The 18923-nt window shown below is 48.2% G+C and overlaps 2 protein-coding genes across 3 annotated transcripts in view; one reads left to right on the plus strand and one right to left on the minus strand.

Annotated features, from left to right (window-relative positions):
- Positions 1-18923, plus strand: part of SH3GLB2 (SH3 domain containing GRB2 like, endophilin B2) — a 118652-nt gene that overhangs the window by 74903 nt on the left and 24826 nt on the right. The window lies entirely within an intron of this gene.
- MIGA2 (mitoguardin 2) lies at positions 1708-18847 on the minus strand. Of its 2 annotated transcripts, none has more exons than XM_051807725.1 (16): positions 18737-18847; positions 17466-17708; positions 16630-16840; positions 15638-15750; positions 13292-13403; positions 12681-12820; positions 11162-11279; positions 10878-10978; positions 10279-10394; positions 9783-9855; positions 9139-9225; positions 8819-8917; positions 8320-8454; positions 7550-7603; positions 6575-6691; positions 1708-5933 (listed from the first exon to the last, which is right to left on the minus strand). In XM_051807725.1, the coding sequence occupies exons 2-16, from the start codon at positions 17559-17561 to the stop codon at positions 5730-5732; spliced, it is 1776 nt and encodes a 591-aa protein (XP_051663685.1). In that variant the 5' UTR covers positions 17562-17708; positions 18737-18847; the 3' UTR covers positions 1708-5729. The 2 variants fall into 2 exon arrangements, with proteins under 2 accessions (XP_051663685.1, XP_051663686.1); XM_051807726.1 differs by having other exon boundaries at positions 11162-11276; positions 18737-18823.

Genomic DNA, 18923 nt, shown 5'->3' on the forward strand with positions numbered 1-18923 from the left:
ATCAGGTACATCCCTTAAAGGTTCTGCAAAGGCCAGGCAACACAAGGTCCAGGTGACACCTTTTTTTGGTCCCCAGATACCTTTAACTACTGAAATCACCCGCTTTGAAGACCAAGCCAAAGGGATATTCCCATATGTGACCCCAGAGGTAAAACTTACCTGGGGAGCCTGAGGAAAAGCAGGACACAGACAGTGCAGCACTGCAAAAGTGAGGTACGCGAGCAGCATTGCACAGAAAAGCTTTCAGAAGGCAAATCCACCTTCAGACCAAACCACCAAAGTTAATTCAATTTAAAAAAAAAAAACTTACAGAAAAATAAATATGCAAGAAGTGATAAACACAGGCACAGGGTCACGCCTTTAATTTATGTCAGGAAAGCACGTGGACCATGATTTCTATGCCTTAAAGTAAGATTTCAGAACACAGAGAAATCTCCTTTTCCTGCAGTTATAATATACCTGCTTCAATTATGATTGTATCCCATTAAACTCAAAAGGCTCTTCAAGCTGACACTCTCCTTGGCATTGCAAGAAGAAAAAACAGCATTAAAGTCTTATTATTTGGAAAGAAAGAGCAAATATTTACTGCAGGAGCTCAGTTCATCACAGAAGACTGCTATGAGGGAGCATGAGTGATTTACTGCTTTCATTATTCAGGTTAAATAAATCTCCTCCTTTCCAAGCTATTGAATGTAGAGTTATGCTGGCAGAGTGGATTACATTTGATCTATGTACCATGACAAGTACTGAAAATTGTGGGCTTCATTGCTGTATTCACCCACTCCTTCCTGAACAGGAGAAAAAAGTGTCAATACACAGGAGCAGCCTTTGCTCTGCTCCTCAGCATAAGAAAGCACAGAGCTGCTCCTGAGCTGTAATGAGTGTGGAGTCTGACTCCATGGAAACTGAGATAAACTCCTTTTAACTCTTTCAACTAATGAGCAGGGTGTGGCGCGAGACAAAAATTTTCCTACTCCGGGAACATTTTATTTGCATACATCAGAGTTCATGACAGGCTTGCATTAATGCCAACAGAGGCTCGGGGGTTTTTTTTATTTTTAAGCACAGGGATGAAATTTTAATCACTGTGGAAGAAACAGCCTATCTGATTCACTCTGGTTTCTGTATCGTCTGAAAATTAGAGTATTTAAATCTACTGTAATTGCCTCAGAAGAGCGAGAAGATGAGTTTCTTGCATTGCTCAGCAGATGGGCCCCTCCGATACCAACCCACAGGCTTTGCTCTGGGTTTCTCTCATGCAGTTTGGGGGGCTGATAAGTGCTACAAGAACCTGGGACAATGTTTAAGAGGTTCTGCTCCTCACTGGGATTCCTGTTATCACTTCATCAAAGCCTGCTACTCTACACACACCACACCCCAACACAGCCAAACCACCACAGAAAAATCTGAAAAATGAAACCCCATAGTTTCCAACCACTGCTCAAAGCACAGGAGCTGTTTTGTTTATTTTATAGCCTGCTTAGTCTATGGATGTGTCAGTAGACCCATGGAAAACTCCCCATGCAAACAAACCCTTTAAGTTTACATCAAAACCCTTTAAGTTCATAATTTTAACTCTGGGAAGAGCAAACCTTGTTCTATACCATCACTAGCACCAAAGGTGTCACCACAATTGTCACCTAAGTTAGAAACCAAAGACTAAGTTTCTAGCACGTGTTGCTGGGAAATTTAGAAACAAAAACCACAATCAACGAAGGAAAGTTTTATTTGACTTGTAATGCCCACATCCTAAGATTAAAGATATTAAAAAAAAATTAGCTGCAAAGAAAAAAAAGATAGAAGCAAAACAAGAACAGATTTTTACACCTTTAGGAAATCAACAAAAAAATAGGCACAAGTTTACATTCATTAGTTTCAGATATGGCAGAGGAATGTTCTACTGAAGAGGGGTAAATAAAATCCTGCTTTCCCACCTCCCTGTATGAGACAGCACAAGTCATGCTCTTCAAAGCCACACTGATCTTGTAGATACAAGGCAGATTTTTCCTCATAATTTTTTATTAATGTGCTTTAAAGATCCTAAAGACCCTCCTAAAGCCATTTGGCGTAGTCTCTACATACATACTAAAGTACTGAGTATGTACTTTAACCACTGGTGAAGCTTGTTACAACCTCCACATAAAAAATGAAAGTCATGCATATTTTAAATTCTGTTTAAGCATCAGAAACTACTGAGGGATTTTATTTCAGAGCTGCTAAGCCACTTTAAATCCCCATCAGTGTTAAAATCTTGCAAGTGTCAGCCCAGACTGATTTAACCCCTTGAGAATAAGGGTTCATCATAAAAAGGCAAATGTCTCATCTCTAGGGATTCTACCTGAATATGTATCTCTGCTACTAATGCTGAAGAATTTCCTTTGCTAAACACAATATGCTGGGGAAAGGATTTTCTAGGGATGTCAGGAAGCCAGAGGGCAGGCAGGTGTTCTGACATAACCTTTTACTCTACCCAGCAAAACGGGTGAGTCCGAGACAGTCACCATGTGGGCTGAGCCCTGCTCTGGGATCAATGGAAGCAGCCAAGCCCCTGCTCAGGGTTGGATCCAAAGGAGCTGAACACAGCAGGTCACTGACCACCACTCCTGAGGTCAGGAGAGCTTCTTCCATAGGAATAACTCCTCTGAACCCACTGGTCCTTGCAGTTCCCTCCTTGCAATTCCTGCGAACCCCTTCTGCCTTTCCTCTCGAGCTACACTGGGACTGGGGAGGGACAAAGAGCAGCAATGAAATGAAACATCCATCCCAGTAAAGATAAAACCAGTTTGTCTGGGCAGACAAGCTTGGCTGGGGCAGGGCCCAGTCAGTGTTGTGGGCAGAGAGGGAGAACTCAATGCTCAAGAAGCTGTGGAAGTTTCCGAGGCAGATTCCTATTTACCTTCACTGGGAGGGCAGCAGTGCCCTACTTGCAAAAAAGGCTAAGGAAAAGAAAAGCATCAAGCTGTAATAAAACAGTCTTTGTTCATTGGATTGATTAGGAATTTACAATTTCTCAGCTTAAAAAGCCACAGTGCAAGTTAGTGTTTGCTTCAGGGGGACCCTGTTTCAGCCTCCTTTCCTGCAAGGCTGCAGAAAGCCCAAAGTCAGCAGCCAGTGTTCTTGTCTGTACACAAAGCAGGCAGGCTGCCCGAGCACTGAGGCCAAAAGACACTCAAAACAGTAAATAAATACACATAAAACAACTCTAAAAATGAGCATTTAACAGCACTGATTGTTTAGAATCACAATCCGTCTTGTTACACTAATCTTCACATTTTAGCATCTTTTTAACCACTGTACAAAAGCTGCTGAAGTGACTCTTTCTTCTAAACCAGCCATACAAGAGCACAAAGCACAATAACCATTTTTTTTTCCTGCAAAGTAACTTGCTTTCAGAATATACCATCCTTTTGAATCACAGTTTACATGTAGCAGGCGTGTCGTGCTAATACAATATCCTCTGTTTCTCCTCTTCCTGCACACTGCCAGGAGCAAGACACCTCAGAGACCTTTCCTAGTTTCAACTGCTGTCTCTTAAATCCTTCTCACAACAGTTTATTCCATGCAGCCTCACTTTGGGCAGCTGCTCCTCATTTCTGCCTCAGCATTGCCCTGTTTATTGCATTAATCTGGTTTGCAGGATAAGCCACATCAGCCTGATGTGCTTACAGAGCACCAGATGTTACGTGCTCTACACTTACCCCCTTGCAAACATCTCAGGAACATTTCAGGGAACCACAGAATGTGTCAGGTTGGAAGGGACCACAGTGGGTCATCTGGTCCCACCTCCCTGCTCAAGCAGGGTGACCCCAGAGCACATGGCACAGCACATTTATCTGCTCCTTTCACATCCTCCTGTTTACTTTTTTCTCTGTTTACTTCCTACCTGCTTTTACCAGCAGAATCCACACTGGATATCTGAAGAGAGACAAGAGATTTGTATTCTCCAAGCCCATGCACTGACTTTCCACTAATATGGAAATTCCAGATTCTTACATATTTAAATTTTTTCCCCTTGCAAAAATATGGCTAGATAAGACTTGTGTCTTTTACCTGGAACAGAACAAGGGGCACCCAGTCAGTCTGGAACAAAAACAGTGAAGCTCATGTTTTTGTGGAAGTCCTGAAGACCTCCCCATTCCAAGGGTGGGACTTGGAGCTTTATGCAGACTGAAATAGGAGAAAGCAAGGCTGGACCTCAGCTTCACCTGTGACACTGCATTCAGAGGACTCAGCAAATCACTGCAAACCTCACACAAAAGCCAGGATTGCCTCAAGTCAACAGCATGAAGCTGAGTCAGGAGAGGTTTAGGTTGGGTATCAGGAAAAGGTTCTTCCCCCACAGGGAGGTTGGGCATTGGAACAGGCTCCCCAGAGAAATGGGCACAGCACCAAGCCTGTCTGAGTCCAAGGAGCGTTTGGACAACGCTCTCAGGCACAGGATGGGATTCTTGGGGTGTCCTGTGCAGGGCCGGGGGGGTGGACTTGATGATCCTGATGAGTCCCTTCCAACTCAGCATATTCTATGATTCTGCAAGTCCAGCACACTCCACTGCTGCTGTCCCACACGAGTATCCAACTCAGCTCCCATCCCAAAGCAGGCAGATTCCAGGTGCTGGCCGTGCAGTCAGGACCACAGTATTTGAGGAGACCCAACCCCAGCAGAACCACATCATACACCCACACACTCTCCATCATTACCCAAAACTCTGTTTGTTAGGACTGACAGACTATCAAGTGTCATTTCCTCTCTAGAAGCTTGACCCCAGCTCTCCAACTATCTGCACACACAACCCCTTTTGTGCACACATCCAACCTCTACACCTCTGACCACCTTGTGCATAACAGCAATAGGCACCACATTACACTGTTTCCCTCCTGCACACACCCCACACCTCCTACCCAGCAAAAACCTGCTGCTGGCTCATTCTGAAATCCAGCAAGGCACTTCGATGGATGGTAAACACTTTGTGCATGCACAGGCAGGATGCAAATCCCCTCCTCACACTAACTTGCCCTGGGGGCAAACACAGACCTCAGCAACCTCCTAAGCAAAGATTACCACAGCACAGACCCCGTCATCTGGTCTGCAAAGAGCAGCAACACCAAGGGAACAGACCAGTTTCCCTAGAGCTTCAGACTGCATTTTGCTTCAGTGCTTTACAGAACTATTTCTTCCTCCCCAGGAAAGAAATTTTCACCAGTCACATTGCATGTGTTAAACACAGGGAAAGTAAAAATCAGCAGTAATTAATGTCTGTAGGAACACAGTAGAGAGGACCAGTAATAAAATCCCAAAGCAAGCAAAGCCTCCTTGAGAAGCTAGTGGTCAAGTGGAGAATTTACTAGTGACATTCCTGTTCCCACACCGTAAACATCAGGAATTACCTCCCAGAAAACACACACAGGCAAAACAGGAACGTGTATTTGCCCTATTCAAGAGAGTGGGCAAAAATCTGGGCCCGGGCAGTTCAGGACACAATGTATATATGACACATTAAAAGTAATAATAATAAAAAGAACAGGAAGGTGGAACAAAGAAGAAATTCAAACCATAAGCTGGCAAGTGGTCCTGGATCCATCCCAGCAAACACTACTGGCTACAAAAAGCAGAAGGTCCCGCCAGGTGTGTTGAGACAGTCTTGCTGCCACCGCTGCACGCTGCAGGTAGTTTTATCCACCTCTGGGGGGAAAAAAGGTCCTTGTACAAAAAGTGTTTTCCTCCCCTGACATCAGATGAGCTCCTCCTTGAGTGGCTCTGTTTCCCCAGGGAGCGTGCCGTTCATCTCCGGGGAGCTCTCGGTGCCCAGGTATCCCAGGAGGATCTCGCTGCGCCGCCGCGACAGCTGCAGAATGTCTTCTGCCAGCAGCTGCACCGTCGTGTACCTCACGTTGTCGAAATCAAACATGTCCTTCAGATACTGCACTATCTGATGCTGCAAAAGAAAAGGGAAGGTTTACAGTCAGGGGACCTCCTTCCACCTGCCAGCACCGGCTGCCTGGACTGCAGCAAGCAGAGAACCCCATAAGGAATTCTGCACGTCTGCCATCCAAGCAAAGACCTGCATCAGGCTGGGGATTACTCTGGTGGATAGATCCCCTCATGCCTCTGGAACAGGACAGCAGAGCTCCTGAAGCCAGGAAAGCAATGCTGATGGCCATGGCAATATCCATGCAAACATTTAATGGATGCAACACGTTCTCATGTCTCACGTCTCCTAACACCATCAACCAGAACAAGACAATTCAGGCTTTAAGATCAAATACAAAACTTGTAAGATTCCCTGTACTCTTAGACAAAATATTCTTTCAGCATATGCACCCACAATCTTTTCCAATACTGATGATATAAATTGATCTCATCACACAGTTTTGCTGTCAGCTATAGTAAATTCTGCTGGGAATCCTTATCAATCTCAATTCAGCAATCTGCATCTCAAAACCAAGTGGCTTTCAAAAGGCTTTTGTACAGAGCCGAGTTTCTTAATGCCACATCAGTCACCAAGAACACACACCTGCAGCTCTAAGCCAGCAGACAGGAGTCCCACACAGCCCAGGTACAGAAAAGCCACCTTACCTTGAAGAAACTGCAGACTTCAGAGAGCTGCTGCTTGGGCCCCAGAAAACCAAAGGCTAGAACAGGACTGACATGCTCCGATACGGAGTAGAAATGAGAGATAAAGCCATCTGGTACCTGCCACAGGGAAGGCAAGAATTGGTTGGTCTTCATTCTCAGACAGAATTAGCAGCTTATTCCATATCAGCTACCAAACTCCCTGCCAGAAAGCACTGAACTTCAGTAACTGAAGTAACTTCAGTAAGTGAAGTTCAGAGCTATTAGGAACATCTCTTCCTGCAGAACTAAATTTATCTTTTAGATCCCCTGAAGGATTACTATCTTCATGTTTTTAAACTACTATTTCAGGAGCAAAATAAAGAGAAGAAAATGAAAAGCAACCACCAGCCAGTCTTTATAGCCTCTATTTAAAATCTCCAGCCCAAGCCAGGGAAGGAGATGTAAATATCCAAAACAGAGCTACTGCAGGACAACACCAGCTTAGCTTCCAACACTCTCACTTCTCTTTGTGCCACCTCACAGGGTGAGCTGTGGTACCAGCTGGCTGTGGGATCGAGCTGAAAACCTGCCAGAGGCCACAGATCCTGTGGCAGAACTGAAGTTGTGAAGTTGCAGCTTCCTGTTCCCCAGGTCTATGAACTCATCCACTGTGATACTTCAGAAAGTCACAGATTTAAGTTAAACTCATCAAGTAATAACTAGTCAGGATCAGTGCTGGGGAGAGAAGAAGTGGAGAATGTGAACCTTTCTTGCTCACATTAAGAAAAAGGGAGAATAAACTCCATCTGACAGAGTAAAATACTGGCATGGCAGTGGAGCAGTGACAACAGGACCCCAGTGCTCTAAAGCATCACAAAGAATGTGACTCAGTTCAGCCTTCTACCACTTAAGATTTTATATTTTGTCAAGATCTAGGTGTTCTCCTTTCACCTTCAAATACATTACATTCTTTCCCTTTTAATTCATTTTGCTTACCATCAGAAGCCTCCTTTTTGCTTTCAGAACTGACCAGCAGGCAGTTGCCAGAGCCTACAATAAACAAAGACTATCAGTTACTGGGATTATATTAAAAAACCCTAAAGTTTACCAACACATTGCTGTCAAAACATCAAAGCAGTGGCCCTTTTGTGCCAACAACTCTTAAAATGACAAAAGTGAAGCAAACTGGAAGCAGATTTAGCCACTCCAGATCCATTCCAGAGAAGCCGAAGGGCTTTTTAAATTTCTAATATGATCTGACACAGTTGCCCAACGGCCCACAATCCACTGTAAACAGACAGCTGTTAAAAGGTGCCTCCCAACCATCTTATTCTCACTCTATCAAACTTAAATATGCAGCTGGGGGCCAGGACTAGAGAGAATCACTGCAATTTGAGCATCAGTGTCTGGTGAGGTACCACCAGAATGAATGACCACGTGCTAACACACGTATCTTTCCCTACACTTTGATCCTCTTACTCTCATTCATAAAAATATGTGTTGTCATCTTTTAACATCTCCATGGCATCGCTGATAAAGGGCCCCAGAGCAATAAAGTCTTGTTGCCAACGAGATGCTTCCAAAACAAGGAAGGCTTTCCTGTGGACAATTTCCATGTAGCAGAAGATGGCTGTTCAGAGCTCGAGGAAAGCATGGCATTTACAAAGAGAGAATTCAGCCCAGCCAAAGCAGACGAGGTTTTGCTCTTTTCTAGCTCTGTCACTGAGATCTCAAGGCTCAGCACAAGGACTCCCTGTTTCACACACCGTCTCCTTGAAGCTGTCGGAGAGCCAGCGGTTGCGCAGCACGGCCAGCACGGAGGAGGGCGGGTTCTCCAGGTCCTCAAAAGCATCCATGAGGATGAAGTCCAGCACAATATCAAAGAAACTCATGCACACCACCTGTCAAGGGAGCAGAACAGTCTGTAAAGGGAACAGGTTTAAAAAAAAAGAGACTTTATGCTTTTGTTTGAAGTAACAAAACGTAGCTGAAGTCAATGTAATCATATTTCAGCTCTTTCATTCCTAGGCCATTCCTACATATCCATTTACCACAGAATCACAGAATGGTTTGGGTTGGAAGGGACCTTAAAGATCATCCAGTTCCATCCCCTGCCATGGGCAGGGACACCTTCCACTAGACCAGGTTACTCAGAGCCCCATCCAGCCCTGGCCTTGAACACCTCCAGGAATGGGGTGTCCACAACCTCTCAACAATTATCTTCCAACTCCTCTGCAACTCTGCAAAGATAATGTCTTTACCAACCCCTCTTCCCTCCAGCTCCTGCTGAGTAGTCGGCCAGGTCTCTTGTCTCAGTGCATAACGCAGCATCTCCTCGTAGCTTTCCAGGAAAGCTTTGGGATTCTGGGAGAGCAGAGAAACAAAACACTTCAGAAGGTACAACAGCTGTGGGCACATTTCAGCAAAGTTTGACTACTCTGATTTGAGCTCTCATCAACATCACAAAAGTCACCAGCATGCAGATATTTTCTTCTTCCAACACACTGGACAGACTCTGGGCTGGGATGGAGGAACAAGTGTCCCCCGGCTCAAGGCATAGCTTAGTTCTTACACAAACTTCCTACCTTTTCAGCCTTTGTCATCAGTCCTATCACCATCTGCTTCCCAACCTCCCCAAAAAACAGTTGATTGCTTTCATCCTCCAGCAGCTCCTGCAGAGGGAACACAGAAGTCGTGTGAGCACCTTCTCCCACACAGATCCTGAGCTGGGAGGAAGGAAAAGGACAGGACTCGAAGCGGTGCAAAGCTGCACACACCAGTGTTGTTAACCTTGAATAAGCTGGAGTCTAGAAAACAAAACTGCTCTCTCCAGGACACGAGTTCAAAATTAGGTTGAAAGACTAGAATTATCAAGAATACTGGAAGCTGCTGTTCAGGCTCCATACACTGCCAGAAGAGGACTGTGGGAAGAAGGAAACCTTGCTCCCCCACCTCAGAGGTCTGACACCAGCCCATTTGAAAGCTCATAAGTGGGAGTAAAAGCTTCTGGGCAACTCTGAATTTCCTGAACTTTAACTTCCCAGAACTAAACCAGCATCAGTGGCCATGTAACCATCACTCCAGCTGGGCACAGGGACCAGGGGATCCCCTCTTTTTCCAAATCATACTGATCAGAATGGGATTACAGAATTAAGCAACAAGAGTTCAGGCTGGAGGAGAACATGCTGCCACATGCCATGGAAACCCAGGAGCCTGGAGCTGTTCTCACCTGGAATGCCTGCCTGACACAGTGCAGCTTTGCCAGGAAATCCTGGTCACTGTAGCAGCCGAGGAGCTCCGTCCTAGAGAGAAAGGGGAAGGATTGTATAAATTCCAGTACTCCTAATGTTGGTGTTCCTACTGACTATTGGTCCCCTAAAACCAAAAAAATGAATTCCCAGTCTGTGGATAGGAGAAAGGAAAAACCACATTCCCTTTGTCCAGCTCCCTGGGGAACCACAGCACCTCTGCCAGGCTGTTACAGTGCAGGGCTATGCCTGTAACAGTGTCCCAGAACAGTCACATTCCTATTCCTAATTTCCTGGGACAATTACTCTTTCTTAACATGCATGGCCTAAAATCTGGGGCTAATTCCCTGGAAAGTCCAAACCAGCAGGAAGGATGCTGTGAATTTAGGACCCCGTTTCTCTGGTAATGGGGCTGCTCAAAGGCAAATGATGTGCTGACACTGCCCAAAAGAGCCTCTACACAAGCTGGCCCCTCACCTCAGCGTCCGGCAGGCGACCTTCCCTTCCTTCACCAGCTGCAGGGCTTCTTCATATGCTGCCACAGGCCTGGAGAGGTGGAATGGCATTTCCTCAAAGGGGAGAGAGTCAAAGAGCTGCAGAGGTGGCAAGAGCCATGGGGAGAGCAAAATGATCTTGTTAAATATTTGCAAATACTCAGAGACCGCACACAAGCAAGACAGACCTGCTGCGCGGAATCACAGAATCTTCAGCTAGCAAAGTCTTTCAGTGACAATTATTTCAGGCAAAGCTATTTCTTTTCCCACCAAAAGCTGACACAGCTCAATATCCCCTAAAATTTACACAGCCAGGTCACCTTATGTTAGATAGCAATACTTTCCTAGCTGTTATACCGTGTTTTCTACAGTAGACAGGAAGATGACATGGAAGTGCTGGTTGGAACAGCCTGCACCACCCTCCTAATTAAAAAGCTTTTCCTAACATCCATCAAGAACCCCCAGCTTGGGGCTGTTGCTCTGAGTTTTATCATATTCCTCTACCCAGATGTGTTTGGCTCTGCTGCCTTCATGGCTTCCCTCCAAGCAACTGGACTGTGACACAGCTGGCACTGAAGTCACCTCTGCTGCAGAGAAGAAGGAATCCTCAGAAGCTGAGCTGTCCTCATCGTCCGTCCGGAGCCGCAGCGATCCGTCCGCCAACGGGAGCATTAAAGTCTTCTCTGGAGGAGGGAAAGAACCTGGATGTGTTGGAGTTCATGGACTACCACTCCTCTCTGCTCCTGTGCTCTCTCCCCCCACCACAAGCAGCCCTGTGTCACTCCTCCATTGCCTGGCTTACAGAAAAGATGTAAAACCAGACAAAAACCTGCCATTTTAATGCATCTCCACCCCAGGTGCCATACCCAGATCCAGCAGGATGCTGTCTGATGGGAGTGAGGATCCAAACTCTTCCTGGAGGTGGTAGGCTCGGTGCAGGAGGGATTCCAGCTTCTCAGCAAACTCCCTTTTCTGGGACTCCTCCTTGAACATACAGAAATGCCACCCTTAGTTAGCCAGCTGGGCAGGGGCAGATTGACAGCACGAAATACGGGAGGGAATTTTCAGTAAAAATGGGATTTACAGTTTGCAGATTAAATGATTAAAAATAAAAAGAGAGAGGAGTCATTAATCCTACAATGCAGCTAATAATGCACAGGGGAGAGAAGCTTCTATGTAGCCTATTCAAACCCTCTGGCTTTTGAGCTTCACAATTTTGTTTCCCTGTTAAAAAAGGAAGAAAGAACTAAAGAACTTTAACCTGCCATCCAGAAAAACGGGTATTTTAATGAGTTATAGAGCACTTAATTCTCCTGACTTGTGACTTTGGCCTAATTTCAAGAGGAACTCCCATCAGGAAACCTGTGTTGAATATAACAGAGTATCCAGAACTGGATAACTGGATAACAGAGTAAGAGTCCTTGGATTAAGGTGCTGGGCATAAGCAAAGTTTGCTGTGAGCAACACAGGAGGATAGGAAAAAAAAAAGGGAGAAAAATAAGACTTACACAGTATCCTGCCTTCATGCCCCTGTGTTTGCATGAGTATCTCACCCAGAAGACAGAAGCATTAACAAGAAGCACAAAATCTATTTTGATAAGGAATCAACTGGTTTTTAAGGCAGTTTTAGAAATCCTACAGGACTCTTCAAGGAGAGCCAACAACAGCAGAATCCAGATTTGACTTGGATAAACATTATCCAGCACAAAAGACAAATGTCCCACAGATTTACTACACCAGGCCCTGTTTACAGGGGACTGGGAAGACTTTTTGCCAGTGAGAACTGGAGATTTGGGAGTGCATCAGCTTCCACAGTCCTGAGCTACAGCAGCTCTTTTTAGCTTTGTGGCTGTCACTGAGCCATTCTAGGTTGAACCTCCTCTTATCCCAGGTCTTCCCTGCATAATCCTCAAGTCCAAGACAGCAAGTGGCTCTCCTAAAATACTGGAATCCCCAGGAATCCCAGTTGATTCATCCCCAGGAAGTGACAGTGACCGTCAAGTTCTCCACTTTCAAATGCATTAAAAAATGACAGAGACAGCACTGGCAGGCAAAGCAGTGCTGAATTCATCCCAGCCTTTTCCTACCACAGGCTCTGCCATGGGAGGACACGAGTGACAGTGAGTGACATGAGGCTGGAAGGTGGGTAGGAAAGCTGGGGAATGAGGGGGCGAGACGTATCAAAAAGAGAAAGAAATTAAAAACACCCAGTCCCCATTGCATAAGGAAGCTGCAGATACAGACAGCTCTTAAACAGAGTCTGGCCTGACTCTGCCCTTAATTTGCTGTCCTTTTAACCTCCCACTAATTACTCCTTCCAGCACCCAGGCTGGCCTTTCAGCATGTTCCCCAGCTGGCCACTGCAAGGGAACAGTGGGCACCTACCTCTGAAATATTCTCAGATATGCTCTCCTGCTGTTTCCTGCTGTCCCAGGGCACAGGGGTGCTGGTACTGGCACTGTCCCTCTGCCTGATGCTCAGTGCCTGTTCCCATTTCTGCAGGGCCTCCTCAAACAGCTCCATGCCTGAAAATGCAACCAAATACCAGCTGTGAGAGTGCCAGGCCACTCAGGAACAGAAATACAGGATGAGTCTTTGCTCACTCAGACCAGCAAAGAGGGAAATCTCTCCCCACCTGAAAGGATAAAAGTATTTCTTTCTCAGTATGTTTTTTTTTTATTAAAGTTGAGGAGAACATCCCCAAATCAGTTAAAATATCAGCTGTGTTACTTCCAAAATGCTGTTCTCTGCACAAGATGGGCCTGTTGCTCGAGAACAGTATTTTAGAAGTAAATTACTCACTGACAAAAGAGGTAAATGTATTTTTAGGAGAAGATGGGACTTTTATAACTAACAAGTGACTGAGTTTAAGTTGAGAACATGAGAGAGCTTCCTGTCAGAGCTCTACATTGAGCTGCTGGTGCTCTGTGCCAATTCCCACTCTCTTCTTGCTCCCACAACTCCCCCACGGTGATGTCCCCCTTGTGCTTGCTTACCTTGAACATAGAGGCTTTCTGCACTGGCATCCCCAATGGCTCCAGCATCTCCCATTGCCTGGGCCTCCCACATTCCTGCGGGTGTTGGACTGGAGGAGTTGACAGCCACCATCTGCAGGGAGGGAGCAGAGGGCACCAAACTGAATTCCCTCCAAAGGTAGCCATGGTAAGACCACACAAACACCACCAACAGTTCAATTTTAACAAAAAGGCACTTTCCTTCCCCACATTTGCCCTTGTGCTTCCCTGTATTGGTGCTCCCTTGCCTGGAAAGGAGGAGATGTCAAGGGTTACTGCCCTCGCCCTGCTTGGGAGACGTGCTCAGGAGGGGAGGCAAGGTGAGAATTCCTGCCCTTCTCCACCCAGCACCACAATGGTGCCTTTGAAAGCACAGGAAGTTGTGTGGGAAATACCTTCCCAACCAATTTATGCTGAAGCTTCATTAGGAAACTTGAGCTGTACAATGATGAGCAAGAGCAGGAGAGCACTGATGAAGGTGACAGCCTGGGAAAGCTCCAAAGCAATCCCTACCAAGGCACCAGGATTTTGATGGAAAGCTCATGTCAGCCCCAGCTGTCTGTACAAAAACCACTGGAAGTGGGGGGGAAACAACCACAGTCCAAATAAAGGAACAGATTCTCAGCAAAATTACAGCTCAGGAATCCCCAGAGGGCAAGGAGAATCCTCGCTCTTCTCTTTGGAACCAAACCCTCTCCAGGGAGGGCTGGGCACTACAATCCACACAGCAAAGTGGCAGCTTTGTCCAATTTCCCACCAGGGCATCAATGTCTCCTGAAGTCTGACCCCAAAAAGTGCCGAGTTCAAGACTATCAGTGATCAGTGTTTGCATGTGGCTTAGAGAAACTTGAGCCTGGTACTAGAAAAAAGCTGCAATAATCAGCTCACAGATGAATTCTTGCCCCACCTCCATTGACTGATCCCTGTGGAGTGTTAATAAATCCCTTTAACATCCAGAATTGCAAATCATCAGTGCACTGGATGGCAGAGAGGAGCCCCAGGAAGCAGATGAGACCACAGGTAAAACCTGCAGCTGTGCAAGGGATGAGCTGTTTGTCCATCAAGGAACATGAAATCAGTAAGAACAGTGTCACAGACTCAGCTCCCACACAATGAAGGGGGTATGGGAACAGATCCCTCCCTGTGGGAATATCCCCACCCAGGCACCAGCAGTGGAAAAAAGGAATTTAGATAGCTTTTTATCTAAAGAGAAACAGACTTCAGCAATACAAAACCTGGGACAGCGTGTGTGGGAATGGAGAAGCCGTGGGGGAATTAAATGTATGTGAAAGTCCCTGCAGAGGGAAAGAGGCCAGAGCCTGGTCCTGGCTGACACGTCCCGTCACATCCCAGTTCCCCAGGGAATGCTGGAGCAGGGCCGTGCCAGCACTGCCGCCTGCTGGAGACACGCTTGGGACCGCACAGATTTTGGCAACTTTTGATGCTTTAACTAAATACAGCAATAGCTGCACGTCCTGGAGGGTGCTGGTGCCCAACAGATCCCTTCCAAGGGGTGATTTTTCCCCTCTCCTTCCCCAGCAGTGCCAACCAGCCCCCAAGCCTGGGTGATGACAAGGGAGGGTTTCACCGTCACAGAACTTCACCTGTGCCCCTGCTGCTCCAAGAGAACGTGAGGCTCTGAGCAATGGGGATGTAAAACAGGTCTGGAAGCCACAAACACTTCCGTTTTGAATCTCACAAGAGATGGATATAATCACTGATGGCTTCTCCTGCCTGGCTAAGCCTGAATTACCTGTATTTATAGGCTGCTTTTGGCTTTGGAGGAGGTAGAACGACAAGGCTGTGTTTTCAGCCTGTGCTGTTTCCTGAACAGAGCTATCAGATTTTGGTAGTCAATTTGGTTTTGACAACAAAGCAACCTGTGATCAGCCCCAGCACAGGAGGGGCTGTGCTGGCACAGGGGCTGCTGGGCCACCAAACCTCCACCATGGAGGGAAGCAAAGAAGCAAACATTGCTGTGAGACCCAGCAACAACCCAACCTCACTCCTTCAGCGGGTCACAGAGAGCCCCAAGGAATTGTGCCCATGTCCCACAGGGAAGTCCCTCCTGCAGCTCCTTGTTGGCCAAAGAACTGGGATGTTCCCTGGAGTTCTTGGCCACAGGAAACTGCTGCTCTGGTTTCACGCAGGGAACTCCAGACACTCAGTGCAAGGTTAATGACAGAACCCGCCCTACAATTACACTGTAACCTGTTCTGCTCCAAAGGCTTTGGCATTTTCCACTGGCCAGCACAAGCCCAAGGACTTGGTGATCTCATTACAGGTCCTTGCACTCCCATCTCCCAGCCCTGCCAAGAAGGTCCTTACCGAGGCGAGGCTGTGGGAGGAACTGGAATGTTTGCTGGGCTCAATGGAGGAAATCCCGCTGAGCGTGTCATTGCTCTTGCTGCCAGGACTCTGGACCCTTCTGCTGGAGTAGCCTGCAGTTGGGAAGGTCACACAAAAACAGGATTTTAGGCTCAGGTGATTCGAGCTGTGAACAGGGAGGGGAACATCACCCTGTCCAGTGTGACTGCAAATGGGCAAAGCAGCACCCAATACCTAAAAATAAGTCATAGATCTTCTCTATGCTCTGTTTCGCTATGAAACACTAAGAAAACTGCTGTCAGTGGGAAAATGAGGCTGAGGAATGAATTCACTGCTTATGGATAGCAAGAGGCAAGTAGAAAGAACAAAGGAAAAACTCCTCCACCTTCCCTCCAGCCAGGCAGAGAACAGACATTGCTCCCTTGGTTATTATTAAAAACGCCTAAAGATTTTCATACGCTTCAAAAAACAAATCCTTAATCCCTAAAGTGCTTTGCTGAGGACTTTGGCCAGTTTTACTCCAAATATCAAGCAAGTAAAGAAGCTGCCCAAGGTCCAGGAGCCACCAGCCAGAGCTGGACAGACACTCCTGACCCCCCAGCCCGGCCCAGGCCACCCTCCCCTCAGCTCAGCACAGGACCCTGGATGAGACATCACATTGGCATCACCAGATCAATATGCAACCAGGTCACCCTGTGCCTGGTCATTATTATCAGGGAAAGCCACAGGCTGTCTGCAGGAAAGGGTATAGGAACTGCAAACCTTGTTGAAAACCTCAGTGCCACCTTTTTGTCCCCAAAGACTTTGAGCTCAGGGTCTCTCCCTTTCCTCCCCAAACTCTTATGTTCATGGCACTGAGCTTCAGGCCTCTCATTTCATTCTGCATCGAAGCACTACACAAATGCCTTTGCTTTCCCATCAGGAGCTTCCCGTGCCTCCCCGAGCACCCTCACAGAAGGAATTGGGGGATTTCCCCTTTGTGCAAGGCCGACCTTTCTTCACAGAGGAGACCCTTCTGGTTGGCAGGATGGGCACTGTGATCCCTCCTGGTTTAAATCCACATTTCTCGGGAGCGATTTGCTTCTTCCGACGGCGCCGGCGCTTCAGCTGATGAGCCGCGAGAGCCAAGGCAACTGTCCCGAGGGCTGTGGCAAACAGCACCTTCCTCAGGCCTGGAGAGAGTCTCAGCTGAGAGAACACAGACTTTGAACACAAAAGATAGGAAAGAGCAACAGTGAAAAATCCAATTCCACCACCTTTTTTTTTTTTTTTTTTAAAGAAAAAAAAATACAGTGTTAAACACGAGATACCTTGGCTTTCCCCTGCCACCCACAGGCAGCGCCTGCCACGCAACTGAGACTCAGCAGCAGAGAAACTGCGGAGCATCATCTTGACAGGACCTGGAGAACTTAGTCTTACCACGACACGCTGCCAAATTTGCACACAGCCCGTAGCAGATGCAATCCCGGTTACCCAAATCCAGCTCTGAAACCCTGGTGTGCTTTATAAAGCTGAGCTTTATTGCTCCAAGCGTTGCATTGCTACAAGTGGGAAATGTGTTACCCTTCTTTCAAACAAAAGTCTTTTTTTAGCACCTCTGATTGAAGAGAGAGGTTGAACCCAGGTGTTCCAGGGAGGGATGTGGGAAGAGCTTCTCTCCCCTCTCCAAGCCCACCCTGAGCAACTTTCTTCCACCAGCCCAAACTCTCCCAGCAGTTCTTCCAAACCCTCAAATTACAAACCCCCAGTACCACCCCACTGTGCCTCCATCCCTCACAACCCCACAGAGCAAATCCAAGGACTCTGACGGGAAAGCCTTTTGTTGTACCTGCCCAAAAGTCGTGTAAACAAACACGGGGATCTCTGCCACGGTCATGGCCAAGGCCTGCATGATGGACATTCCCTCTGTCCTCCTAAATGCCATGTCTGCGCGGGGACCTTGGCACCTCCCGGAGCTGCCGAGGGGAAGGGCACTTGTGGGGGCTGTGGGAGCTGCTCACAAGGGAATCCAGCTTCTCTCTGACATCTGGCTCAAAGTCCTGGGGCTGGCCTTCATCCAGCAATCCTCCTCCTGTGGGAAGAGGGGAAAAATTGGGTGAGTGAGTGACACACAAGGCCTGCCCCTCCTCCTTGTACTGCACTTCACAAACCACACACCAGGTCACTTGAAGCAGCAGTGCCCGGCAGGAGATCTAAACCATCTTCTCACCGACAGCAGCAATTCCTTTGCTTCTCCTACCAACCACAGGGGCACATTCCCAAACTGCTCTGCAGCAGCAGCATGCTGGGATTTGATACCTGCCAGAGGTTTCTAAACACACCAGAGCTGGTTGCACATGGCTGGGGGGACTTTGTTTGCAGTCTCCGTATAAAAAACCCACCCCAATTATTACAAATAACAACACACATGTTTTCACTGTCAAAACTCTGCTTTCTGTTCATCACAGCCCTCCTTCAGAGGCACCAACCAAGGGGGGTTTGAGCAGGAGTTCACTCAGAGTTCTGCCAGGAGCTGGGCCGGAGGGATGTGCTCAAGGGCAGAGCTACAGAGAGCACTGATGTGTGACCCCAGAGCTGTGTGACGACCCCCTGCCCCTGCCCGACAACCCCTCGCCCCCCACTGCCAAAACCCACTCTGGGAGCACAGCAGGGAATGGTCCCAAGGCAGGGGGAGCGCGCGGGGACTGGACGGGCTCCCCACAAGGTTAAACACAACGCTCCGGCCGCAGCACAGCTGAGAACAGCGAAGTGCCAGAGACCCCGGGCACAGCACACAGCCCGGGGTCACCGCGCCGGGACGGCACCGCGGGAGCCGCTCCGTCCGCGCATCCCCCCCGCCCCGCTTTACAAACCCCCCGGTGCGGGGAGCGCCCCGTGGGACCCCCCGCACCTGCACTGCAGCACTCGGGGCCCCGCCAACGCACCCGCGGAGCATCCACGCACCCCCACATCCCGCGCACCCCCGAGCATCCCCCCCGCACCCCCATGCCCGGTTCCACCCGGGGGTCCCCCTCTCCTTCCTTCCCCCCTTTCCCCAGCCATGGTGCGGCCCGGCGGGCAGGTCAGGGCAGGGCTGGAGGGAGGCCCCCACTCACTCACCGCTGCGGGGGGTGCGCGGGCCCCACGGGCCGGGCGGGCCCCGCCGGCGGCCCCGCCGCCCGCCATGGCCGCGGAAGGGCAGCGTCTCCTTCCCCCGCGCCGCAGCCCCCCCGCAGGCGGGGCCTCCGTGAGGCCACGCCCCCAAGGTGCCCTCCCGGCCAATGGGAGCGCGCCCGGCTCGGGGGAT

The sequence above is a fragment of the Manacus candei genome, unplaced genomic scaffold (genome assembly GCF_025592945.1).
Source record: "Manacus candei isolate 608988 ecotype Guabito, Panama unplaced genomic scaffold, ASM2559294v1 h1tg000071l, whole genome shotgun sequence".
Classification (NCBI taxonomy): domain Eukaryota; kingdom Metazoa; phylum Chordata; class Aves; order Passeriformes; family Pipridae; genus Manacus; species Manacus candei.